We start from the raw sequence: 26,340 nt of genomic DNA on the forward strand, positions 1-26,340 counted from the left end.
GTATGCTACTTTCCAAAAAAAGTTGACTTGAGTAATAAGATGGTGCTGAGCCTGAATAATCAATTACGTGTATTCAACCTCTTTGCACTATGTTGCATTACAATAGCATAATTATTTGATTGGCCTTATTATTACAGTACGACGCCATTACGGTATAACGACGGTGTAACGGTATCCAAGGCTATTGAGTAATCCCTAGAAAGCCATGCGTTCCTCTTAAAGATTCTCTGACATCTTTTTGATCCATATTATATTTCATTTAAAATATTCCCATCTCAATAGCAATTTATGCAGTTTGAAAATGCATATAATTTCAAGTTAGAAAGATAATGGTTCCCCGGTAGATATTTAGAGTTGGAAGCCATGGTCCTGTCTAGGTGGGTAGAGGTGAATACCTGCCAAAGAGAGGTTCTGGCAGCAGCAGTCCTCTCTAGAACCAGTCCGGTCTATATTTATTCACAGGTAGCTACAAAAAGGATCCCAACAAAAATATTTGTTACCCGATATGTCTCACATTGCAGAAGGTCCTCAATGGATAACATTTCAATCTCTGTTAAGTGTGTCCAGCTACAAGAGTAAAATGTAGGTTACTAATGCCGCTTTTCCACCGCACATGTAGCTCGACTCGACAAGACTCGACACGGTAGCAGCACGGGTCGTTTTCCACTGCAAATAGTACCTCCTGGACGTGGGCGGGGTCGGCTGCGCGAAAGGGCTGTGACGTATTTTTGTACGCGACGCAAACAACACCTACGCAACCCACACATGGACAGAACCCACATAACAACAATGGAGGACATCGACGCGATGGTATTCGTGTTTGCATTATTAGCTGGCATGTTGAAGAAGTTGAAGTGGAATATGTTGGCTGCGGCGCTGCTATGGCTGTTACCAGCATGGTTGCCATGTCGCTCTCGTGACTTCGTCACACTCTCTGGCCAATCAGTGGCCGGCCGTCTGACGACGTCACCTTTTAGCATCGGCTCAGCTCGCTTGGAACCTAGAGCGAGGCAGTACTAAAAAAAGCAGCCACTTCAGGTACCAGATACCATGTTTTCGCGATGGAAACGCCAAAAATGCGAGCCGAGTCGAGTCGAGCTGGTACCATGCTGTGGAAAAGCGGCAAAAGTGGCTGCTTGTAGAGCTCCAGTGTGAATGATACACACAGATTATAATACTGGTTGAACTGACTTTACATACGTGAACATTGTTCGAAACTATCGCAAACACAAAAGTGAGTACACAAGTACCGTTACTTGTTTGGATTTGGACTGCTGGCAAGACAGGGCTCTACACAAACACACACACCAGTGGTGGCTGGTGGTTTTTAAAGTGAGGGAGGAAGGAATGCGCGCTTGGTTGCCATTGGCCTGCTTGCACTGTTGGTGTATGGCGGCATATGTGATAGGGTTGGGCAATCGTCTACAAGCTTCCATCGTCCGATAGCGCCCCCTAGCGATCGCCGATAGTCGATACTATCGGGGGGGGGGGGGGGGGGGAACTTTATAATAATTTTATAATATGAATTATTTATAATAATTTAGGGTTAGACGCGTAGCGTCCGAATTCTCGTTTGTTGGATTCCCTATGTAGTGCACTATATCATGAACAGTAGGGAATAGTGAGTGAGTGAATAGGGAACGATTTCGAACACAGCTCAGGTACCACAGCTGTGACCCGGAAATGGTGCAGCGGGGTTTGATGTAATTTCGCCGTGCGAGCAGACCGATAGGTTTCGAGCCCCTCCCTCTCCTCTCGCAGCAGTGAGTGAATACGGCAGGTCAGCGCTACATAGTACGTTTTCCACCTGTGCCAGTTAATTTCAATTACAATTTGTGGGGCTTTTTAAGTTGTAAAAATAGCTACCCCAGCGCTGTTTTTCAAAAAAAAAGTTAAAAATTTATTAAAAAATAATTATCGCCTTTTTATCAGCAACTTCAGACGATCGACGATGGAATCCATCTATCGTCGATCGGCCCATCCATAATATGTGAGACTCAAGTTGTTTCAGGGTGATTTAGTGAACTACAAAATAGTAGGGAGGGGTAGTTATGTGAATAAAATTGATACAAAGCCACCAGCTGCATCACTGTAATTTGAAAGCTGGTGGGCAGCATGTCTTTGAAATGGAATAAAAGGGCAGAAGGAAAGGATGCAAAGCCCATTAGTCAAATCAGGCCTACTCCTGATTAGTAAAAGTAAATAAAAAAATCTGGGCCTATTTTTGCCCTCAATGACTGAAGTTAATGGTTGTAATTTAGCTATGTTTATTTTCAGTTACAATTGTTTCAAGTCTATCCGGACCTATGCGGTTTCGTGTTAGGATTCGTGTGGACGCCTGAAACACGAACGATAACATCATTAGCCCGCCACCAGCTGGGGGGCTGTTATTTTATTTGTATTATTTTTGTAGCTTTAAATAAAGCCCCTTGTTCAATTTAATGACTAACGGTACATTAAAAAGTATTTCTGCTCAATTGAAAAGGTTGAATCTCCACGTGACTGAATGTTTGTATACAGCACTCAGGCTGTATGCACGCAGGCGGTATGCACGCAGGCTAGATGCGCTCACTCCGTCTTTACGGAGATATTCCTGAACAACATAAAAAGGAACCGGATGGTTTTCGCCCGTTTCGGCTGTGCGGACAGGGCCTGCGACTGAGCGGCAATGCAGAGCGGGTTTGTTATCAACAGCGTTAGCCTGGTTCTACCAGACTCTCGTACTTCACTTCATTTCATTTGTACAGAGAGTCTGGACCTAATCAATTGACAAACGTTAACTCACTTGAAGGCGGGTGTCTGTTGAAGTTTAAAATGATTGGATCTGCCCAGTGCCACTCTGCATCTGCCATAACCAATCGCTAACGTTTGGTTGTGACGTATGTCATGCGCCGGGAATCACGCGCAGGTTGTACACAAACCAAACACCTTGCGCGTCTGCACGAAAATGTCCGTCAACGACAGCTGCAGGTTTTGTTCATCGAATTTAATTTATCAGGGAAAAATTGCACATTGTAAATCAACTACCGACCTACAACAACAACTCAAACTGGAGCACGACTTTATCGTCATTGTTCTCAGACACGCCCTCTGTTCGCTGATTGGGCGCCGCTGTGGCGGCGCCAGAAAACCAAATCAAATTGAGTGGAAGTACTTAGGCGGGCGTAGCCAGGCTACAACAGCGTTGCCAGATTGGGCAGATTCCCCACCCAATGATAATTTTTCCAGCCTAACGTGGTTAAAAGTAGCCCAATTGGGTAGGAAATCTGCCCAATCTGGCAACACTGCTCACCAGCCAGGGATCCTGCTTATTGGTTCTAGCGTAGTGCGCAGGGCTCCAGAGTGCGACCTATTAGGTCGCAAATGCCACCTAATTTCTTAAGGTGCGAGTTAAAATTGAATGAGGTCGCACCGGTGCTAATTGCAGGAGGTAGGGCTGGCCCGAAGGCCATTTTTCAGGCTTCGAATACTCGGTTTTTCCGAGCGAATATTCGAATACTCGTTCCAGAAAAAAACACCATCAAAAACAACATTAATAATCCCTATATACTCCCTGGAACCGATTTTGACAGTATCTGCATATTTTGTTGAAGATTTAATAGCTTTTGAACGTTAATTAGTAAGTAGGTTGAAGTTCCTTAGTTTTTCCCCGTGAAAGCGAACAGCTGTTGCTCCGTTCCAAATCAGCTGTTCTCTGCCATCTCAGCCCTTACGGGAGCTTTTCAATTCATCCTGGAACGTGCATCTTTTCAGGGAATTTGTACAATAAATCCATATCAAATACCGAATATTGATTGTCTTATGTGTCCATATTATGTCCATTATATTGACCGGGTATTCCCAAGACGCTCATTGGCGCGGCGCTGTACAGCGAACGTAAACAAACAACTAAGCTAAGGTTTTAAGTATTACTTCTCCTCCAGAGATCCCGCTAATGTGTTATAAAGTAAAGGGAAACAAGATATCTATTCTTCCTCCACCTCTCTCGCTTCTCTGCAAGGTGTCGCTGACGCTTATAGTTTGCCTCCCTCGCTCTGGTAACGTCACGTACGTGAAAAAATAAAAATCCGAATACTGATTTAGGCCTCGAATACTATTTTTCCGAACGAGTATTCGAATATTCGGATAATTCGGGCCAGCCCTAGCAGGAGGACGATTGAAAAAACAAAACAAAACGTTTTGTTTCTTTCTCTCCCCACTCCCGCGGTTGTGGTTGATAATAAAATCGTACTTTCTGGCTCATTCCTGCGAGTCTACTACTCTCTCTCGCTCCCTGTCTCTGACTGCCTGTCTGTCTGCACCTTTTACAGTCTATGGTCTGCACACTACACATGCACAGTCTTGTTGCGCACGCAGCACGCACAAAAAAGTAAACAAAGCAGATACAATATGAAGCGTTGATATTCGATTATTTTAAGAAAAAAAATGTGCCAGAGGAAACAAATGAGGCTGTTTAGTGGTGCAACGGTTCACGGGTTTCCCGTGATCCGTACAGATCAACCCTCACGGTTCGGGACGCAAGTGATCCGCGGATCGGCTGATAAAAAAGAAGTTGTTTTTTAACCGGAAAACGGAACCGGTCATATTTATGGTTGGTTGTAGTCTTTTCGCTCGGTTCTCCGTATCAACAGTAGGGCTAGAACCGAGCGAAATGACCCTTGCAATGAGCAATGAGTCTTCCAACCGAAATCAATGGATTTACAAAATGCCAAATAAAACACGACAGAAACTGTTTTTCGCTACCATACTTGATGAAAAAAAGAAAGAAGATGAGGATGTCTGCATTGTCTTGGGAGAGTGTAGACTCTAAACTCTCCCCAGGCAATGCAGACATCCTGAATTTAAAGTTGTAAATCCAGGGTTAGGGATTATTTACTATCCATGTTAAAAAGAAGAAGGAATAATGGCTCAGATTGCAATTTTTTTAAATATTGACTATGCTTAAAGAAAGCAGGATTATTACCTATTTTTTCACTTTATTTTGTTTTTACCCATTTGAAGATTTATTTAAAGTCACATTAGTCTAGTTATCTTTTTTGCTGTTGATCTGAAAATGATCCGACCCGTGACTCAAAAACCGTGAGTTTTGTGATCCATTGCACCCCTACTGTTGTTGTTGGTGGTGGAGAAGGGTTAGCAGAGGAAGCGACAAGTTGGTGAAAAAGGCGGGGGGCAGTGGGGAGAAAAGAAAAAAGTACAGTTTTCAACAACAATGGCTGGTGCAGTTCCCGTGGTAACGATGAGGGACAAGCCATGGTGTCTGTGTACTGCAGGACATGTGGCCCGTCCGTTGCAGGCAGGACACATTTTGTAAATTGATATACACAATTCAAAGTTCAGTCATTAAAATTACACAACAAAAGCCAAAAGCACAAGACGTGCAGGGACCGCTGCATCACACGAAGCTCCCAGCCCCTCCCCACCTCATTTAATAGGATAGATGAGAGCAATCGCTCGGCGGAGAATGAAGAAATAATCATCAAGTTTAACACCGCCTACAACATCACTAAAGAGGAACTCCCGTTCACAAAAAAAATATGGTGCTACCTAATTTGTTTTGGTGCTACTAAATGAAAAGCTAGGTGGCACCAGTGTTACCTGTGAAAAAGTTAGTCTGGAGCCCTGGTAGTGCGAATAGATTTTTGCGCGAATCAGACCCCTTAAGTTCACACCCACTCAGAGGAGGAGTTTCCTCCTCATTGAAACCCATGTTATTCACCGGCCGCCAGTACTTTCGAGGAAATGAATGGGAGTCAACGGAGGGCATTAATTAATTTCAGTAGTCTGGGCAATCTACATTTTTTTATTCTCAACAATGTTAAGGAGGATCTTCCTCCCTCTCCTCAATGGAGAAGCCTCCACTGTCACACACACTACTTTAAGTGTCCTAGAAGCTTAACCAGCTCTCAGACGCAAATAAGAAAATCCCCCGTTGCTCAGAAGGAACCAAACACACCGTGGCATTATACTACAAGTACCAAAGAAGCACAACCCTCTCTGGGGCGCCAACCTCCATATCAACCACTGCTTCTGCCCTAGCAGAGCAGCCTCGCCCATCTCGCCACCAGTGTGCCTTGTAGGCCTGCAGCGGATTCGAATTGTATCCGAATCCGTTCGGTTCGTTTACCACAGTTCGGAGCATTCTGGAGATCCGCGGATTTCGGTTTCATGAAGGCATTGCCTTATGTAGCGTATTTTGCCTACTGTAGCCTACGTCCGATACCAAAGGGTGTTTAGGACCCAGCGGAATGCATTCTCTCCAGTGCTGCCCGAGCCAATGAGACTTTTCCCGCCCCTCCCTTCAGCCTGTAAGCGTTCAAAACAAACTGGGCTTTAAACGATTCCTAAATTTAAAGAAAGTAATTGATACAATTATATTCTAAATATACGGGAGATAAATACAAACGGGTGATAAGCGGGATAACGGCCTTTGAGGTCGACCGGTTCGATGGAAATAATGGACAGGTAGAGGCAACTCTGGCTTCATGCTGCGCTCGTCGCCAGTGTTCTAAGCCTCGTCGGCCGTTATCCCTTACATGTTACACTCAGTGCACCATGTTTTCAAATGCATTTAGGGGAACATTTATTGCACAAAAAAGCCTTGCAAGTTGTCTGATTGCAGTCAATTAACACATTGCAAATAGCCTGTGGGTCTCATTCATTTTTGTGTTTCTCCCCCAAACCCTCCGTCAAAAAAAAGTCTGCCTTTTTACTATCACGGACATGATCCTAATCCGAACCATATCCGAAACCGAGGCCCAAAACGGTTATCTGAACCGAACCGTGGACACACTGATCCGTTTCACCACTAGTGCCTTGGTTGTGACGTCAAATAGTATACTAAAGGCTCTTTGACATCATGAAAAGACAGCTACCTGCGAATTCATCAGAATGGCGGAATAAAGTGTCTGGAGGACCTGGAGGGACCCCCAAGGTTGTTCCCCCCGGGACATTAGGCCACTGTCAACCTGTCCCTTATTTTTCCAGACAGAAGATGGCAACCTATTAACTAGAATATTTTTCAGTGGTGAACCGATTGATCGTCCACGGATCATTATCGGCAGATGCTAGGGTTGGGCAATGGTCTATTTTCCTATTGTCCAATTGATCCGTTGGCCAGGGCGCGGCCGGACGAGGGATATGGGTCAGATATCCAATAGAAATTCCGTCTCCCCTTTGCTCTATGTTGAGCCACTACTCATTTTCACCCGATGGTCCGACAAAAGCACGTAAAATGTCTTCTGGAAAACAAGCATAAAAATGCCGTTGCATTTTACACATTCAGCACCACGATGAGGGAGAAGTACGACTGATCCACAGATCAATGTATATCAACTGGATCATTGTTCACCTTCACCGGCGCTTTCCCTTCCCTTTTTGTAATTTAATGCTTTACACCGCCCCAGACATTTTTGTCCAATGATTGAACGATCTTTGCACACGTGGGTTTGTTGTCAAATTCTGGGACTGTTGCGAAAATTGCATTGAGGAACCGCACCGAACCAAGAAATAAACACTATTTGGTCCGGACCAAAGAGACCAAACTAAAGGACTTTCCTGGTGTAAATATAACATTAGTTCCGCATTACATTAATTAATTCGCACACCAGTTTAATTTATTCTTATACTGTGGATTCTCCGTGTAAATCCATGCACCGAACCGTGACCGAACCGTGACCCGACTGAAAATCTATCTAAATAACCCTGTCTTCACCCAGATGAAAACATAATTTGAAGCATGACATACTGGAACAGCTTGCAGAGACAAATGTACAGCGATTCCACTACCAGTTTGAACGCTCTGAGCAATCCCCCGAGATGGACCATCTCGAGGTCGTGCAAAGCGAGCCCGATCTGCCTGTAAGCAGGCTGTGGTGACGTCAATCCTGGTGGCTGTTTCGAGCAAGAAGTTGCCTCTCAAAATGAGTCTCGAGTGATTTTCAACCAGTGTGCCGCGAGAGATCGTCAGGTGTGCCGTGGTAAATTTTCTAATATCACCTAATTAACCATTGTCGGGTGTCTGTGCTGTAATAAAGTGTTGCAGATGATGAACTGTAATTTTCGGACTATAAGCCGCGCCTTTTTTTCCCATTTTTCGATTCTGCGGCTCATAACGGTGCGGCTAATCTATGGATTTTTACAGCTAACGGCTACTCGGAAAATTAGTATTCGAAGCTTAAATCAGTATTCAGAGCTTCGTTGTTGTTTTTCCACGTACGTGACGTTACAAGAAAGAGGGAGGCAAACTATAAGCGTCAGCGACACCAAGCAGAGAAGCGAGAGAGGTGGAGGAAGAATAGATATCTTGTTTCCCTTTACTTTATAACACAACATTAGCGGGATCTCGAGAGGAAAAGTAAGAGGCCTACTTGACGAAATGCTAACCTTAATTGTTTGTTTACCTTCGCTGTACAGCGCCGCGCCAATCCACTGTGACTGGCTTGCTGCAGAGCGTGAGCGTCTTGGGAATACCCGGTCAATATAATGGATATAATATGGACACATAAGACAATCAATATTCGGTATTTGTTATGGATTTATTGTACAAATTCCCTGAAAAGATGCACGTTGCAGGATGAATTGAAAAGCTCCCGTAAGGGCTGAGATGGCAGAGGACAGCTGATTTGGAACGGAACAACAGGTGTTCGCTTTCACGGGGAAAAACTAAAGAACTTCAACCTACTTAGGCCTACTAATTAACGTTCAAAAGCTATTAAATATTCAACAAAATATGCAGATACTGTCAAAATCGGTTCCAGGGGGTATATAGGGATTATTAATGTTGTTTTTGATGGTGTTTTTTTCTGGAACTTTTTTTATTTGAATATTCGCTCGGAAAACCAACGAGTATTCGAAGCCTGAAAAATGGCATTCGGGCCAGCCCTAATGGTATAAAACATTAAAACGGAGAGAGACTGGGAGCTGTTGAGGAAGAGCTTCGTGTGTGTCTTTCTACCATTCCTGCCAGGATATCCATTTTGTGTTCATCGAAACTGGCCCAGGTTTCACACTAGAGAGCGTGTCTATGTTCCCCGGGTTCTATGTTCCCCTCTTTGTATGAGACTGGGGAACATAGGACCCTTTAAAAAAAAAAGGGTCCTATCTTCCCTGCTTTTCTCAAAAAGAGTCCTATGTTCCCCGATATGTATGTGACCGGGGAACATAGGACCCTTTTTAAAAAAAAGGTTCCCCAATCTGTTACTTTTTCTCACCATTACTGCCAAATTCCGGCCGAGATAACTACCATTTCATGTCTTTACCTTTTGTGGAAGAGGGAGAGACGTCGGAGAACCTGACGCAGTCTATTCATACACCGGTAATCAAACCCCGAGAAGCCCAATCCCATACGAGAGCTTCCCGCGGCCATCCGGAGGCGCACAGAGCTTTTGGCCGTGATATTATTATACAATTATATTAGATTATATACTATTATATATTATATAAAGAGCTCCGGGAGTCGAAAACGGCAACAATCACTTTCTCTTCCATGCTGCAGTTCACCCCGGACTGCACTGCACTGAGTTGGCCCGTTGAACGCTGATTGGCTGTTGCGTTACACATGTCACTCAGTGGCCACGCTGTTGAACGCCGAATGGCTGTCATCACGCGAATGTCGCGTCAAAGTTTAAATATTTTTGAAGATTGATAGAATGCGGGGAACATAGGACCCTTTCCCCAGAAAAGGGTCCTATGCTCCCCAGTATGTATGGCTACAGGGGACCATAGGACCCTTTTTGGGAAAAACTGGGAAGAACATAGGACCTGGGGAACAAAGGACCCGGGGAACATAGGGATGACCCCTTCACACTAAGTGAGTATAAATACATTTAGAAACTAAATTATTAACTATATGTGTTGGAGCTATGCAGTTCTTAAATTGAATTGTAAAACATTTATTTAGTTTTTTTGCTTAATATAAAATAATATGACTTTCATGTTTATTTTCTCGTTTGTTTTATAAAATAGTTAATTTGAGTTTGTTTATGCTTTTGTTTTGAAGTTATTACTAGCCTATATATAGAGGTGGCGGGCATAGGTAAGACAGGCACTAGGAAGGGTCATGGTTTTTTACCAGCTGTACGAGAGAGACAAAGGAGTGAGGCTGCTGGTTCACACTGTTGCACATTTGTTTTGTTTGCTTGGAAGATCGGAAAATAAACCTGCAGAAATCTAAATTCACGACTGGACAGTTGACTCTTTCCCCTGCACTGCGTAAGATTCGTCCCCCCCTGGTGCCTCAGTGAATATTTTGATTACGTTGCTTTGTATGATTTCTTAATTTTCAAGTTATTGTTTTATGGAGGACAAATCGCCACTACAATATGTATTATATGTACAGTGTTAGAGTGTCATTTTGTGTAATTTTGGTTGGTGGTGGCTCAAAAAAGGTTGAAAATCACTGGTCTACACCATCAGATTGCGGTTTTTACCTTATGTAAAGCACATTGTGTGTCAAATAGGGATGGGCATGATTAATTGATGATCGACTAATTGATCGTTAAGAATTTCGTTGATTACGTTAATTTTTCATTGATTAAACTAATGCAGTGTGCAATTAAACATTTTACCACACAGGGGCAATATTTAAATTAGCGGCTCCTCCCCCGCAATAAACATCCCGCTTTGAACGGTGAACTCTTTACGCCTAGCGGCTATAAAAAGCTATAAAAACTACAAAATGACTATTAATGCAGTCAATGTGGAAAACGCGCCGACTTTGGCTCAGCCTGGCTCCGCCCTCTTTCGCTACGTAGCTAAGATGGCTGCCGTTGAGTACGAAAAGTGTACACAGCCACACACTTCGCGATTTGACTGTTCTGAATACACCATCCGGGTCCTTTCAGTACACTTAGTTTCGGCCGATCTGAATCGGAACGCCCTACGTACTAAAACTTAGGCTAGTGAGTATGGATAGTATGGATATTGGAACACGGCGATGTATATCAAAAGTAATCATGAAGCAGAGGAGGCCACGGCAAAGTCTGGTGTGGGACCATTATGATTTAAAAAATGACTTCTTGGGGAGCACTATGGCCTACCACTAAAGGCGAGGTTTGCATCAAAGCAGAAATAAAGAACTTTCTGAGCCCATGGATTGCACCCCTACAGGCTCGTGAAAAGTTGTTCCCCCGCCTTGCCAAGTTAGCACGGAGGTATTTGTGCATCACGGCAACGTCGGTCCCCTCAGAGCGGTTGTTTTCGGCAGCTGGACTGACGGTCACCAGGCTGCGGTCGCATCTGACCCCAGAGCCTGTCAACATGCTCATCTTTCTGAACAAAAATCCGTAGACTGGTGCTGAAGTTGTGTGAGTTACTGGTTCTATTTTCAGAAGCTTTGTTACTGAGCCTTGTTTTTTTTATGTTATTATTGTTATTATTTTGGGAAGAAACTAGGGTTGTGTTTATTTTTAGTTATGTTTATGAGCACCGCCTTCGAGCTGCAGGCTCCGTTGCTTAGAGCAGGGTAGCGCATAACTATGAACGGATCTGGTTTAACTGAGTTGTTCATCTAATAATAAAGATCCCAATGAGGAAAAGACGCTGTTTTTGTATTTTCATTTCATTTTGAATATATAGCATATAAATACTTATGTAATATCACACGAGAGGGAGTGTGTTGTATCAGCACGGCTGTGATTGTGCCGAAGATAATCACAGCTGTGCTGATATTCAATAAAACAGCACGACCTCGAGTGTGATATTGCTTTTATACAACAGTTCTACAAGCACCATTGATTAGTTAACATTTGTTTGTTTATTTAATGATTTATTTGGCACCGCCAACACAAATGGATCCGCGACTGGGACTGAAATGTTGCAAAGCAACAGACACACTAGCTAGCAGAATGTAAACAGTGGAGTGATACATTAAAGTCCCGGTGCTGTTAAACTTGGTCGGAACTACATTTTTATGTAAAATATTAACGATTAATCGACTAATTGATCATCAATTCTTCCGACGATCGATTAAACATTGTCCAATGTGTAAACAATACTAATCTGAAACATAACCGTAAGCAGTAGGGGTGTAACGATTCATGCGATGCATCGATGAATCGATTGTCAGTCCTACCGATTCAACTAAATCGATCTGCTAGAATGAATCGCTTTGGCTTCACCAATAATCGATATAAATGCTTTAAATCGATTATGATTAATGTTTTAAGACTTAGTTTACACGTTTATTTTGTTAAGTGCAGCTCGGTAATCCGTAACTGTCATCAGCTAGTCAGCTTGCAAGGAAGTCCCATGAGAGTTTTTTTCTCCCTCACCCTCTACTGGTGCATTTCAAACATGGCAGAGAGTGGCAGCGAGATTGTTAATACACCAGCAAACTTGAAATCCCAAGTGTGGAAGCATTTTGGCTTTGCAAAGAATAATGGTAAAATTGACAAGGGGTGTGTGACAGGGCGCATAGCTTCCGTCAATGTTGCCTGTGTGTGTTTGTCTTGTTTGACTATGTATTCCGTTACCTTCCTACTGTTTTAAAATCATTTATCAACCATGTCATTTATCATGCGCGCTACGGCAGTTTAATACAATCTTGCAAGTACCATCATTACAACGTTCTGTTTAATACCATTTACCATTAACGTCACCTGTTCTGTTGCAATAACCATTCAAACAAGTATGTCGTTGTCAAATTCCAGGTTTGTTTATTTAGTTTAAAAGTTACTTGTTAACACAGCGTAAATGTTCGTCTTATCACCGTCTCGTCTAGACTTTGTATTAGGGAATGTGTTCCGCGTCAACGGGGTTTAAATTAACGTCATAACTTCCGGGTAAACCGGAAGTGACCCCGAGTTTTTGTAATTATGTTTATTTCAGTTTTTGTATATTTTGGCTACGCCAAAATCTAGCAATAATATAAAGGTCCAGTATGCTTATGTTCGAATTGATGTTTTTGTGACTCTCAAGCCCATTCAGTTTGTTTAGTGAAAAGTATTTTTCTTTGTTGATTTTCGTTTTATTTTTATTGCCTTATGGGCCTTAAATTGGGAAAAAAGAAGATCCCATCTTTTTCCAAACTTCTCGTCGGCTCCTGAGTGATTTTCCACCTAGTTCAAGACGCTCCAACACATCTACCCATGACAGGGTGTCACATAATTGCATGTTTATTTCACGGATATAGAATTTTTGTTCAAAGTTACTGAATCGAATCGTGGTTTGCAGAATCGAATCGTTCCAAAAAAAAAAAGAATTCTCCTCCTTTGATCGAATCGCCAACTACTGAATCGTTAATCGAATCGTCTGAAGCCAAAGATTCACACCCCTAGTAAGCAGCGATGATAAACGGGGTCCGAGCAAAAATGAAAAGTCAAGAACACACTAATTGAATATATATATATAAATATGAAATAATTATGAAGGAAAGATGTTGATGTTCCCCTTAATGCCATACTGTGCCTCGGCACAGTATGGCCGTTCATACTTCAGCATGTTCATACTTGTCTAATCGGGATTTAAACTCTCAAACTAAGGATCACAAGTACTATGCATTATCCCATTGAGCCACTGACAAACCTGAACTGTCGCCTCATTCACATGGTGAAAATGTCTATTGATAAGCACACAACATCCAGAAAACTCAAAGCGAACATTTCTCAAATGAATTAAGGGCTTTCTTAAAAGCAAATACCTGAAAAATCTTAAAAATTCTGGGGAAATTAAACAATTGTTGTCAGGAACGCTAACGGAAGAAATATTAATATGACAGAGTTTATTATGAAGGAAAAATGGTTAACGAAGAAGTACCCCTTAATGCCATACTGTGTCTTCGCAGTCAGATTCTTTGAAACTAATGAGGCGGAATGTTGAATGCCCAATTTCACACATTTCAGCACACATTTCACAAGAGATCTGAAAATTTGCACCGTTAATGGTACCCACCTAATGATAGCCGTATGCTAGTTATACAACAACAAAAAGGTCATATAGGCAAAATGGGTTGAGAGTGTAGACGTTTGGCTTTTCTATGAAATTGTGGGAAAAGTAGACATTTTTAGAGCAGAAGACTGAAAAAGATGCATCTGATTTAAGAGATTAATATGATGAAAGAATTTTGAGTCCAGGTCAATCTCGTAAGGAGAAATAAGGCTAGTTCATATTTCTTTTAAATAGCGCCACCTTTGGGTGCAGTACAACAATTTAGTAAAACAAATTCTGTTAGATGATTTTTATTGTGATGATTTTGGGTGAATTTTTGATTATTTTTGTAGCCTGTGAATCTTTTTATTATGTTTAGCTTTAATATGAAACTGGGGTTTTCTAAATGCGTCTGATTCTAGAGATTAATATTCTGAAAGAATTTTGAGTCCAGGTCAATCTGGTGAGGAGAAATAAGCCTCATTCAGGATTTTTTACAATAGCGCCACCTTTGGGTGCAGAACCACCAATTTGAGTTTACGGGTAGGGGGGTTATTGGTAACCATACCTGAAAATTTCAAGAGTTTTCTACTCACGGTATAGGCTGCAGTATGACTTTTACAGAATTTGAGAAAAAAAAAAAAGTTAAAGATACAATAGGGGCCAAGCGCGTGATGGATTTAAGTAGAGTTTAATTTGTATCAAATAGTGCACACAACATTTAAGATATCACAAAGCATGGCTTTTAAGTTACATCAACTCAAAAAGAGTATTACTACTTAATCTAAAAATTTCACACTCAGAATAAACAAGTTATTCTATCTCACCAACTTATGTTTACTATACTTATTTTTTCTGCGTCAATGAGTTGGCACACTTTTTTTAAAGGAAAGCCAATTACAGTGTAACGGTAGAAATACTTCAGGCAAATCATACACACTTCTAACGTCTATATCTTCCCAAGAACTCACCATGGAAAATGCCAATATAGTAGATTGTTTCAATTGTAACCTCACACAGCAAGTGTTCAAACAAGGCAGCAACCATCACAAAAAAAGCTTTCAACCGTATGGTTTTAAGCTTCCAAACAAGACTAATATTTACAATTCGATTAATAAAATCCAATATTGCGTTATCTGTAAAAAGAGTTATCTGTAAAAAGTCAAAAGACTTTCAGATAAATGTGGCTCCAAGGGATATGCTGCTTTAAGTATCCAAATAACTGATACCAAATTATATTGAAACCGAAGTCAAGCAAATATATTTGTCAAATGACATAATTCTTTGTATGCAATAACAATATAGGGCTATTTTGAGAAGCAAAAGTAGCAACAAAATGCTGAATATAACCAACAATCAGTGGACTATCCTAGGCTCTGCAGATAAAGTATTAAGTACCCAGCACAAAGGTATTCAGTGGCTATGCCAGGATATAATCAGACAGTTAAAACATTGTTGCTTTCATGATTATAGCCAGCTACAAACACCTAAACATAAACAGCATTTCCAAAGCCACTCAATGTCCATCTCATTTGCACTACATGTGTTACGTGTGCTGCAATGCTTATACATTTTGTGTGCAGTAGGTTATGGCATTTACGTTGCATGTGTAAGACAGCAAATCGTACCAACTGAGACCCCCCTCACCACTCCTGTGAATACAGGTTGTTTTGATAACAGGATGGTCTGCAGTTGTATTTGCTACGGTTTCGTTTTTGATACCAACTTTTTCCAAAAGAGCGTTGTTTTGTTATCAAACAGGGAAACAAAACATGGATGTGTTAAGGAATGCATCGTGAGCTGAGGTATTTGGCACATTTCATATAAAACTTAGCACATTATAACACTTCCTCACAACAACAGTACTAAAAAGAATCACAAATGGGCCTTAGCCATGGGGATAACACGCCCCACTCCTAACTGCAAAAGATATACAAGTGTTTTCTATAAAACTGTTTGTCAATTCAGGGCTACTGTAGAACTAGAGTGGTGCAACATGGCGTCCTCCGTGGAAGAGAACCCTCTCCCTGTGTGGATATTAACTGAGGTATCAAAACACAAACATGCCAAATTTTCATAGGATTGTACACTAATTAAAAACAAACTTATGAATGTAATATTCAATTTCCAAGTTTAATTTAATCTACAAGTTTGTTCAACTATATGCCACTCAATTCAGCAAACTGCAATCTTAAGTTAATTTTGCATTTAACAGCTTTTATAAGTACGTTGCAGGCCATTTTAATATGAAATATTATTGTGCTGTACTGCAAAAAAGTTGACAAAAAGGTTTTAGTGCTGCACGGTATACGATACTAGAAAGATATCACGATACCCTCACGCAAAAAACGATACGCACATTTTTTAGTATTGATACTTTTATAAAAAAAAAAATACTTCAATTAAAAAAAAATAGAAAATACGAAAGAAAAAAAGACTGAACGAAAGGACTTCCACATACACAAGCAGCATCCACTCTTAGTCGTACTCCTTGCAAGCAGAGGCTCGTTAGTGGGCATGCCCCTCAGCGCGCACTCGGCCACAGCAGCAACAGGCAGTTCACTGAGCGAGTGAGAGTGAGGCCCTGTCCACACTAACCCGGGTAAATATAAAAACGCACAGTCGCAATGAAAACGATCTCCATCCACACTACCGTTTTCATATCGTTTGTTATGTTTTGTATCCACGTGAACCACTGAAATGATTTTGATAAACAGTTGTCATGGTTACACGACTCCCGGCACGCCTCTCTTATTAGATTACAGGCGCGCGATCAGCTGATAGTTGCAGTTGATCAGCTTGCTAATCATTTTCACTCACAAGCCAAAATATGTCTCAAACCGATAGTACAGAGGAGAGCTTTTTAGAAACCCCGCTCCAAATACGGTTTGAACTGGCGTCTTTGTGTTTTTTTTCCCCAACGCTTAAGCAGAGCAAGCTCTCTCTACAGCGCTCACCTTCAGCGACGGACTAACAAATATGTTTGAGACAATAGGTTGAGTTTAGAGATGTCCGATATTATCGGCCCAAAGATATTATCGGCCCACCGATATTATCGGCCCGATATTAGCATAAAAATGTAATATCTGTCAATATCGGTATCGGATTTTTTTTGCCTTAAAACCGATTTTTTTTTTTTTTTTTTATAGCTCAAATAAATGTTTTCAAAATTGTGCAGTACAGTGCACATTGTAATTGACTCATATTTGTGCATTTATTCAATTAAGGTTATTGAGTTTTAGTTAAAGAAACATACTGCTATGTTGCACATAGTTGTTCAGGTACAATGTTTTATCATTTGTGAAGTCAAGTTTGCCCTATTTGTTGTGGGCATTGTCAAGATTATCTCAGGGAGAGTGTAATCCAAACTGTTGTCAGAGACCATTAAAAAAATAAAAATAAACATGGCACTTTTCCCTTAAATTAAGTTGAAGTATTTTTCTTATTTTGCACAGACAATGTTAACATTTGGAAAGCCTTGTTGCATTCAAGAATGCATCCAGTGGGGCATCACAATAACATTAAGCATGTTGTGTTAATTCCACAACAGGAGATATGTAATTTTACCTAAATTAGGTTTGAGGAAAAATAACCCAAATATCGACATCGGTATCGGCTGATATCGGAATCGAAAATTTAGAGTTGGACAATATCGCATATCGGATATCGGCAAAAAAGCCAATATCGGACATCCCTAGTTGAGTTGTAACAGGAGATCAGTGTTTCCCCTATATGCACCTAGCAGCGGCGGTACGCCGCTGCTGAAATATGACCGCCGCTGCTGAATTTCTTTTTTTTAACAAGAGGAGAGGAGAGCTTCATATAAACGGAGGAACTTCCGCAGATTCAGAGTTTGCGGTTCAATAGATCAGTGAAACATCGTTGCGACACAATTGAGTGTAGTAACCCAGAGAACCAGCTACAACATTGTTTTCATCCAAACGAGCCGTCTTTAGCGAACGGTGAATTGCATTGGCTTCTACGAGCAGTCAGCTTTCAGTCGCGAGCTTAGGGACCGTCTGCAAAGTGCAAAACGACCACAATGGTAAAATTTCAATAGCGTCGCCATTATTGACTCTAGAGCCCCAAAACTCGTTCCATAGAGGCATGGCCTCTTCATCGTCCTACTACAACCTTTAGTTTTGAAAAATATATCTCTTATTTTTTAAGATTTTTTATTTATGAACAATTTCAATAGCTTTGCCATTATTGACTCTAGATCCCTAAAACGTTTTCCATATGCATGCTATTTATGTTGTTACTGCAACCTTAAGTTTTGAAAAAATATATCTACTTAATTTTAAGAAATTTCTTTTAGCAAAAAAGTCTATATACATTTTTTTTAGCAACATTTTCAGTAGCGTCGCCAGAATTGACTCTAGAGCACACAAAAAGATTCTATCAGTTCCGCGTGAAAAAAATAACATTTCACCTCCGCTGCTGCAACTCCATCCTAGGGGAAACACTGGAGAGACAAAAGTACAGTGTACAGCAGGGTTTTTCAACCTTGGGGTCCCGACTAGGGGTGGGAATTGATACGTTTTTATCAACATCAATGCCATTGTCAATTCTGCCTATCGATCCGATTCCTTATCAATTCTCTTACCGATTCCTGAGTAGTTCATTGAGTGGCAAAAAAAGAGTTCTACAGTCTTATGCACCAAAAGTAACCATTTTATTTTCTACATACTAACACAAGAACAAGAAACAAGAAAATATAGCCTAAATAAGTTAGACTGACAATAAATAAGTAATAAAAAAAAATAGGAAGACACTTACAATTGAACATGCTTAATTATGATTTAACACTAAACTTTTATATACATATTTTAGATGTAATAACTGTAAGCTTAACTAAGCTTAAACCAAACGTCATTAAATTGATGTTTAACACTTTTCTAGGAAGGGTTATAAAAAGTAAACAAAATAGTGAACATACGTACATCCCCTTTAATTAAATAGGCATGAAATGTATGCCTTCATAACATCTTTTAGATTTATTGAATAATTCTTATGCAAGAATATAAGCATATCTGCCTTTTCTGGGAGTGAAAGGGGTAACTTGAGCCGATGTCGAGTGGCCAGCTGCCTGAGAGCGATCATCTAAAATGCATGAAATTTGTATAGGTCGGCATTATTAATAAAAACTACGACACTACTACTATAAAAACTGCAGTTGCAAGGCGACAGTGGGCTTCTAATGCAGGATATGTAATGTGAACGTTACCGTTGTCAACGGAGGACACAGTGGAGCTTGTTTGACTCGTATGCAGGCTTTTGAACACATGGCATTCTTGGGACTTAATTCCATGCTTGGTAGACAAATGCTTTAGCATGTTGCTGGTGTTTGCACCCTTAACACGGAATGATAGCATTGCACTGATTACATACGGCAGAATTTCCATTGCGTTTGGTGAAATGGAGCCAGACTTGCGATCGCTTCCTACTCACCACGATGCTGCCTTGTTGTTTGACGGTTGTCGACGCACGCAGGGTCGTCGCAAAATTTTTGCGTAAACCGGAAAACGTGGTGCGGATTCGTTAAGAAGAATCGATAACGTTTATTTATTCGCCCGCCTGGCCCAGTCCCTCCAAAGACAGTTCCAAGAGGAACTGTGGCACAGACACCAAAGCCACAGCGAACATACGATTCAGTATGGATTTACAAGTGTGATGGAACACTATGAGGAGAAGCCCAAATGTCTGCCATGTAGTAAGGTCCTGTCTGCCGAGAGTATGAAGCCAAACAAACTCAAAAGATACTTTGAGACACCACACAAAGAGCATGTCGGCAAACCAAGAGCTTTTTTCGAAAATAAATTTGCCGACCGAACAAACAGCAAGCGTATTTCAAAAAGGCTGTGACTGCTAGTGAACGGGCCCTGAAAGCTCCTCTTGAGGTGAGCTATCTCATTGCTAGGAATATGAAGCCACATAGCATTGCTGAGACTTTAATATTGCCAGCTGCCATCAATATGGTGAAAACGATGTGCGGGGAGGAAGAAGCTCAATAAATAACTAAATTGCGCCCATCGCAGACCGTAAGGATGCAACCATAGTGAATTACATCAAGCCAAATCCTCTGCGCGCCCGTCTGTTTGCAACACTGCGCGCCGACAAGGGCTCTGAATATGAAAACTTACTATTTCACACAGGAGGCACGGTGGTTGTCGAGAGGTTACCAGCAGAAAATGTGCCTCCTTGCATATATACCGGACATCTTTGGAAAATTGTCAATATGTGCACTTATCCTGGCTACTCTGTATTTGTTCACAGTATAACAAACTCGTAAAAAAAAAAATTCTAGAAAAAAAAATGTCAAGCAGTGTCATGGCAACCAAAGCAGTGTCATGGCAACCAAACGTCATCGTTTCTGAAAGCCTCCATCTTCTATTTCTGATCCGATTAGATTTCTAATCGGTGAAAACCATTATAAGTCGGGGCATGTGTAGATTTGCAGTTATGCCGATGGGGAGATTGTCTGTCTCGTCCATGCCAGTCGCAGTGAGCGTGACGTCACATACGAGACGTGTAGTCTCTCATTGTGTTTTCTCTACAGCCTTTAACTGAACAATTGCAAAATAAACGGTCAAACGGAAAAATTATCATTTAAATCCACAAACAACATAAGTGTAATCGAGGGCATATAAAGACTGGGACCAGAAAATAATGACTCTCTCCATTGAAACCCATTCATATTTTACGATCTCAGAGGTCCCATAGGGGTCTACTGGAAGGGGCGGACTTACGAGCTCTATTGCCAACTACTGCAGCTGCTGATTCCATATCTCTAAGTTAAAAAGTAGGGGACCCCACCCCAAACCAATTGGAATAAGTGTACACATGTCGATTATAGCGGACTACACCACCTCTTCCACATGGAATTCTCTACCGATCAGAGAATAGTATTCCGATTGAGGCGTATTAATATACGCCTCAATCGGAATACAATTCTCTGATCTGTAGGATTAATTTATTAACGTAATTTGCTAAAAAAGCAGGAAAGGACCATGCTGCTGAAAGTTAAACCATAGTGAGACCGAGCTGGACTATTATTCATCTCTTTCCCAGATATTTTAGTTTTTTTATTGGCCACTGGTTAAAGAAAAATCGCTATTTACTGTAAATGCAGTCCATTTATCAAGGTATTTTCGGGCAGGTATCGAAGTCATAATTTTGGTATTGTGCAACACTATAAGGTTTAGTAACATCACATTGAGCGGCTGGTTATTTTTGGTAGTAATGTTTTATAGTCATTATTGTTAAATAATTACTTGTTAAATGCTTTGTTATTATGGGTAGATATTGTTGTGTTTGAAACTGCCACAGTTTTTCTCTTGCGTGACAGGGCAAAATAAAGTTTCCATTTTGCGACGGTATGTATATATTAGGGCTGGGATAAACGATTATTTTTTAAACGATTAATATAGCGATTATTTTTTCGATGCATCGATTAATCTAACGATTCATTTTTTCAGTCCGATTCGATTATCTCCCCATTAATTGACTAATAGCAATTTATACATGTTGATTTACATATCTGAATGAAAAAAAACATTAATTCCTTTACACTGCAATGCATGTTTATTGCCTTTAAATTCCAAAATAAAAGTGCAAAGTAATGCATTCTTAGAATTCTACGGTGCTCGGTCATCTGCAGCTGCTCCCGGGAGGCGCCTCTTCAGGTGCTGGTGCATTACCGTGGTGCTAGAATGGAAAGCCATCTCCATTTTGCAAAGACGACATATCACGGAATCGTTTCCTTGTACATTAAAGAATTCCCATACTTTAGAGGAACGAGTGCATGGCGCCTTGCACTTATGAAAGTCTGAGGAGCCACTTGCGTTGCTACTACGCTCCGGCGCCGCCATCTTTGTTTTGGGTTTTTCGAATCGACACGCATTTTTCGCGTCGACATTATTTATGCGTCGACGTACATTTTTCAGCGATTAAACAGATGCAGTGTGCAATTTAACATTTTACCATACAGGGGCAATATTTAAATTTGCGGCTCCTCCCCCGCAATAAACATCCCACTTTGAACGGTGAACTCTTTACGCCTAGCAGCTATAAAAACTACAAAATGACTATTAATGCAGGCTATGTGGAAAATGCGCCGACTTTTGCTCAGCCTGGCTCCGCCCTCTTCCGCTATGTAGCTAAGATGGCTGCCGTTGAGTATGAAATGTGTACATCGCCACACTTCGCAATTTGACCGTTTTCAGTACACTTATTTTCGCCCGATCTAAATCGGAAGGAACGCCCTACGTACTCAAACTTAGACTAGTAAGTATGGATAGTATGGATATTGGAACCCGGCGATGTAATCATGAAGCGGACGAGGCCACGGCGAAGTCTGGTGTGGTGGGACCATTATGATTTAAAAAATGACTTCTTGGGGAGCACTATAGGCCTACCACTCAAGGCGAGGTTAGTATCGAAGCAGAAATAAAGAACTTTCTGAGCCCCTGGATTGTGGAAAGTTGTTCCCCCGCCTTGCCAAGTTAGCACAGAGGTACTTGTGCATCACGGCAACGTCGGTCCCCTCAGAGCGGGTGTTTTCGGCGGCTGAACTGACGGTCACCAGGCTGCGGTCGCGTCTGACCCCAGAGCATGTCAACATGCTCATCTTTCTGAACAAAAAATCTGTAGAATGGTTGGTTAAGTTATAACATGATTGTTTTTTTGATATTATTATTGTTATTATTTTGGGAAGAAACTAGGGTTGTGTTTATTTTTTGTTATGTTTATGAGCACCGGTTTCGAGCTGCATGCTCCATTGCTTAGAGCTGAGTAGCGCATAACTATTGTACGGATCAGGTTTAACTGAGTTGTTCATCTAATAATTAAGATCCCAATTAGGAAAACGCGCTCTATTTGTATTTATTTCATTTTGAATATATATATATATATTTTTTTTTTTTAATTTTAATGTCAAATATTAACGATTAATCGACTAATTGATCGTTAATTCTCCTGACGATCGACTTAGACAACTTAATCGAATGCCCATCCCTAATACACACACACACACACACACACACACACACACACACACACACACACACACACACACACACACACACACACACACACACACACACACACACACACACACACACACACACACACACACACACACACACACACACACACACGGGTCAGAATTTGATTATTCGTTCCCGAGGGTCAAAGCCGATTATTAACATTTAGACCGATAATATTCTTTCCCATTCAAATAAACAAGAATTAATGGACTGAAATAATGTTGGACAGCTCGAAGGGCATTATCCCGCTTATACCATGCACTTACAAAAGAAAATAAATGAAGACCATTCACTTATGCCGCTTTTCCACTGCATGGTACCAGCTCGACACGACTCGACTCGACTCGACTCAGCTCGCCTTTTTTGCGTTTCCACCGCGAAAACATGGTATCTGGTACCTGAAGTGGCTGCTTTTTCTAGTACCGCCTCGCTCTAGGTTCCAAGCGGCTGAGCCGATGCTAAAAGGTGACGTCGGCAGACGGCCGGCCACTGATTGGCCAGAGAGTGTGACGAAGTCACGAGAGCGACATGGCAACCATGCTGGTAACAGCCATAGCAGCGCCGCAGCCAACATATTCCACTTCTTCAACATGCCAGCTAATAATACGAACACGAATACCATCGCATCGATGTTCTCCATTGTTGTTATGTGGGTTCTGTCCATGTGTGGGTTACGTAGGTGTTGTTTGGGTCGCGTACAAAAATACGTCACGGCCCTTTCGCGCAGCCGACCCCGCCCACGTCCCGGAGGTACTATTTGCGGTGGAAAAGGACCCGCGCTGCTACCGTGTCGAGTCGTGTCGAGTCGTGTCGTGTCGAGTCGAGCTACATGTGCGGTGGAAAAGCGGCATTATATTTTCATGCGTTTTACAATCCAAATATAACGTTTTTCACATGCCATAACTTTGTTTCCCTGATAACGCCTGATGGTTTGACTAATACCTGGAACAATCATTAAGAACCATACGGGAGGATAATGATTGTTCCAGGTATTAGTCAAACCCTCAGGCGTTAGAACGGGAGGTATTCTAGTCCACTCAGCTATGAGCCAGAGAGCCAACGTTATGCATTGTACATATTTATAATACGAAATTCGTCCCTGCCTTCCTACCACAGATACTAGAGCATATAACTGCGTTGTCTGATTACAGTTTAATTCATTTTTCACAATTTACCAGCTCTCGTTTTGAAGACCGATTTACAGCGCCATTTGTTTCAATGGGAATTGCGACAGTCTATAATTTCAACATAAAGGGTACATACTTATAATTTGAATTCGTCCCAGCCTTTATACCATAGATACTATAGGTTATATAGCATATGACCACCTTTTCTGATTAGTTTAATGCATTTTTCACAATTTACCAGCTCTCGTTTTTAAGGCTGAACAGACAATTTGACTGGAACTACTTAGCAGATAGTTGTTTTTTTACATTTAAGATATTAAGTGATTTCTTGCAGATGATCCATGACTGCCTTTGTGAATGTCTGCACACATTGAATAATCGAATATTCATTCATACCACCCACAGATTATTCGACCATGAAAAATGTGAGTTATTCACATCCCTAACACACGCAAACATAAATATACACACACATACACACGCAAACATAAATGCACACAAACACGCAAATACACACACGCAAACATAAACATTCACGCAAGCATAAATACACACGCAAACATCAATGCACACACACGCAAACATCAGTGCACACACACGCAAACATAAATACACACACACGCACACAAATGCACACACACGCAAACAAATGCACACACGCAAACACAAATGCACACACACATACGCACACACAAATGCACACACGCACACAAATGCACACACGCACACAAATGCACGCACGCACACAAATGCACGCACGCACACAAATGCACGCACACACACACACACACACAAATACACACACGCAAACAATAATACACACAGGTTGATTTACGATTTTACAGCAACACAACCCTCGAAAACAAGCCCTTGTATTTGTTTTGCATCGTTGTATCACTAAAAGCCCTGCCAGCGCCTCACCACTCTGACTGCCCCGGAGGCCCTGATGTAAATAGTCTGGGTAGCAGTTCCCTAACAACTTAAATGGTTTATTGGGCACTGCTGGAATCAAATAGTTAAGCGTTGCAACTATCTCGCAATGGAGGTAGTTAATTTTTTAGGTCGTCATTGCTGGATGACATAATGGGCAGACATATCAGTACTAAATCAGGGTTTAGAAGTGCAAAGGACATCAAATCAGCAACGCTTTATTTGTTTTGCTTCAGCCGAACGTTAGCTAGCTAGCAGGGAATTAGCCGTAGCTTGCGACTCACATTTCTTCAGCCACTTCATCCAGTACCGCACAATTAGAGTGTGGTATTTCTTGTTCTCAATGCACCATGTTGAAAGCCCCTGTATCGACTCCATGGTGTTTGATACTCCTTGAAAACGACGGTCCAGAGACGCTTCCAAAGCAGCCGTGGAGGTGCGAGCCCCATGGCCGCTTGCAGCTCCAGAACCGGCCGCCATCTTTGTGTTTGTCTCTGCAGGTCATCCGCTCCTCGCGATGTTCAAGAGACCAACCGAGGCACCAACGGGTGCACACGCTGCAGCCAGTGTTGCCAGATTGGGCCAGATTTCCCGCCCAATCTGGCAACACTGTCTGCGGTTGCACGCCTCCCCTTCTACTTCTTCTTCTTCTGTGTCTTCTAAGACCGCGCTGCTGACGAGCAGAACGACCGGTGCATTACCACCACCGTCTGAACGGGAGTATGATGCATCATGGAGCCTGCTGAGCCTACTGGTCGTTAAAAAAAACAAAAAACAGAAACAATAAACCAAACTAACTCACCTTGATAACAATTATGTGTTTTTATTTCTATATTTATCTTTATGAATTTAAAAACTAAATTAAAGCAATCTACGGAATGTGATTTTGTGATCTTTTTAATAATCACATGCATTTCTTTTTTATTCTGAGTTTTAAATCTACGAAAGAGGATTAGGGCCACATGTGATTATTATTTTGGGAGTTCTGAGTTTAATCTCAGAATTCCGACTTTAAACTCAGAATAAAAACAGCTCTAATTTTAAAGACAGAATTCTAAGGCCCTTTCCACACTGATGGTGTGTTCCTGAATCCCGAACGCGGAAGTCTGGCGTTCAAGGATTCAGGAACACACCATAACCCGGGTAAATCTCCATACGCATACATATTTATCTTTTTAGCCCTTCCGTCCTCACCAGAGTGGTAGATATAACAGAGTGGCGACACTTCCATTGGACTCCGTTGTAGCGCCTACTTCCGGGGTATGGAGCCTCGAATAGTTCCAAAGAACCATTTTACGGCGTAGGAGATCATTCATTTCCATTGCTGGCCGTCGAGTAACTTCTGAGGTAAATTGATTAAATAGCTACCT

The 26,340-nt window shown here is 41.5% G+C and overlaps 1 protein-coding gene across 4 annotated transcripts in view; it reads right to left on the minus strand.

Annotated features, from left to right (window-relative positions):
• rprd2b (regulation of nuclear pre-mRNA domain containing 2b) overlaps window positions 1-25,573 on the minus strand; it is a 38,432-nt gene extending 12,859 nt beyond the window's left edge. For all 4 annotated transcript variants that reach the window (XR_003978530.1, XR_003978529.1, XM_030370470.1 and 1 more), the window contains exon 1: window positions 25,255-25,573. Coding sequence is in view for 2 of the 4 variants with exons in the window: in XM_030370470.1 (XP_030226330.1) it covers window positions 25,255-25,450 (196 nt within the window). In the remaining 2 variants the exon portion in view is untranslated. The remainder of the gene's footprint in view (window positions 1-25,254) is intronic.
• Window positions 25,574-26,340: the final 767 nt, after the last annotated feature.

Source organism: Gadus morhua, chromosome 11 (genome assembly GCF_902167405.1).
Source record: "Gadus morhua chromosome 11, gadMor3.0, whole genome shotgun sequence".
Lineage (NCBI taxonomy): Eukaryota > Metazoa > Chordata > Actinopteri > Gadiformes > Gadidae > Gadus > Gadus morhua.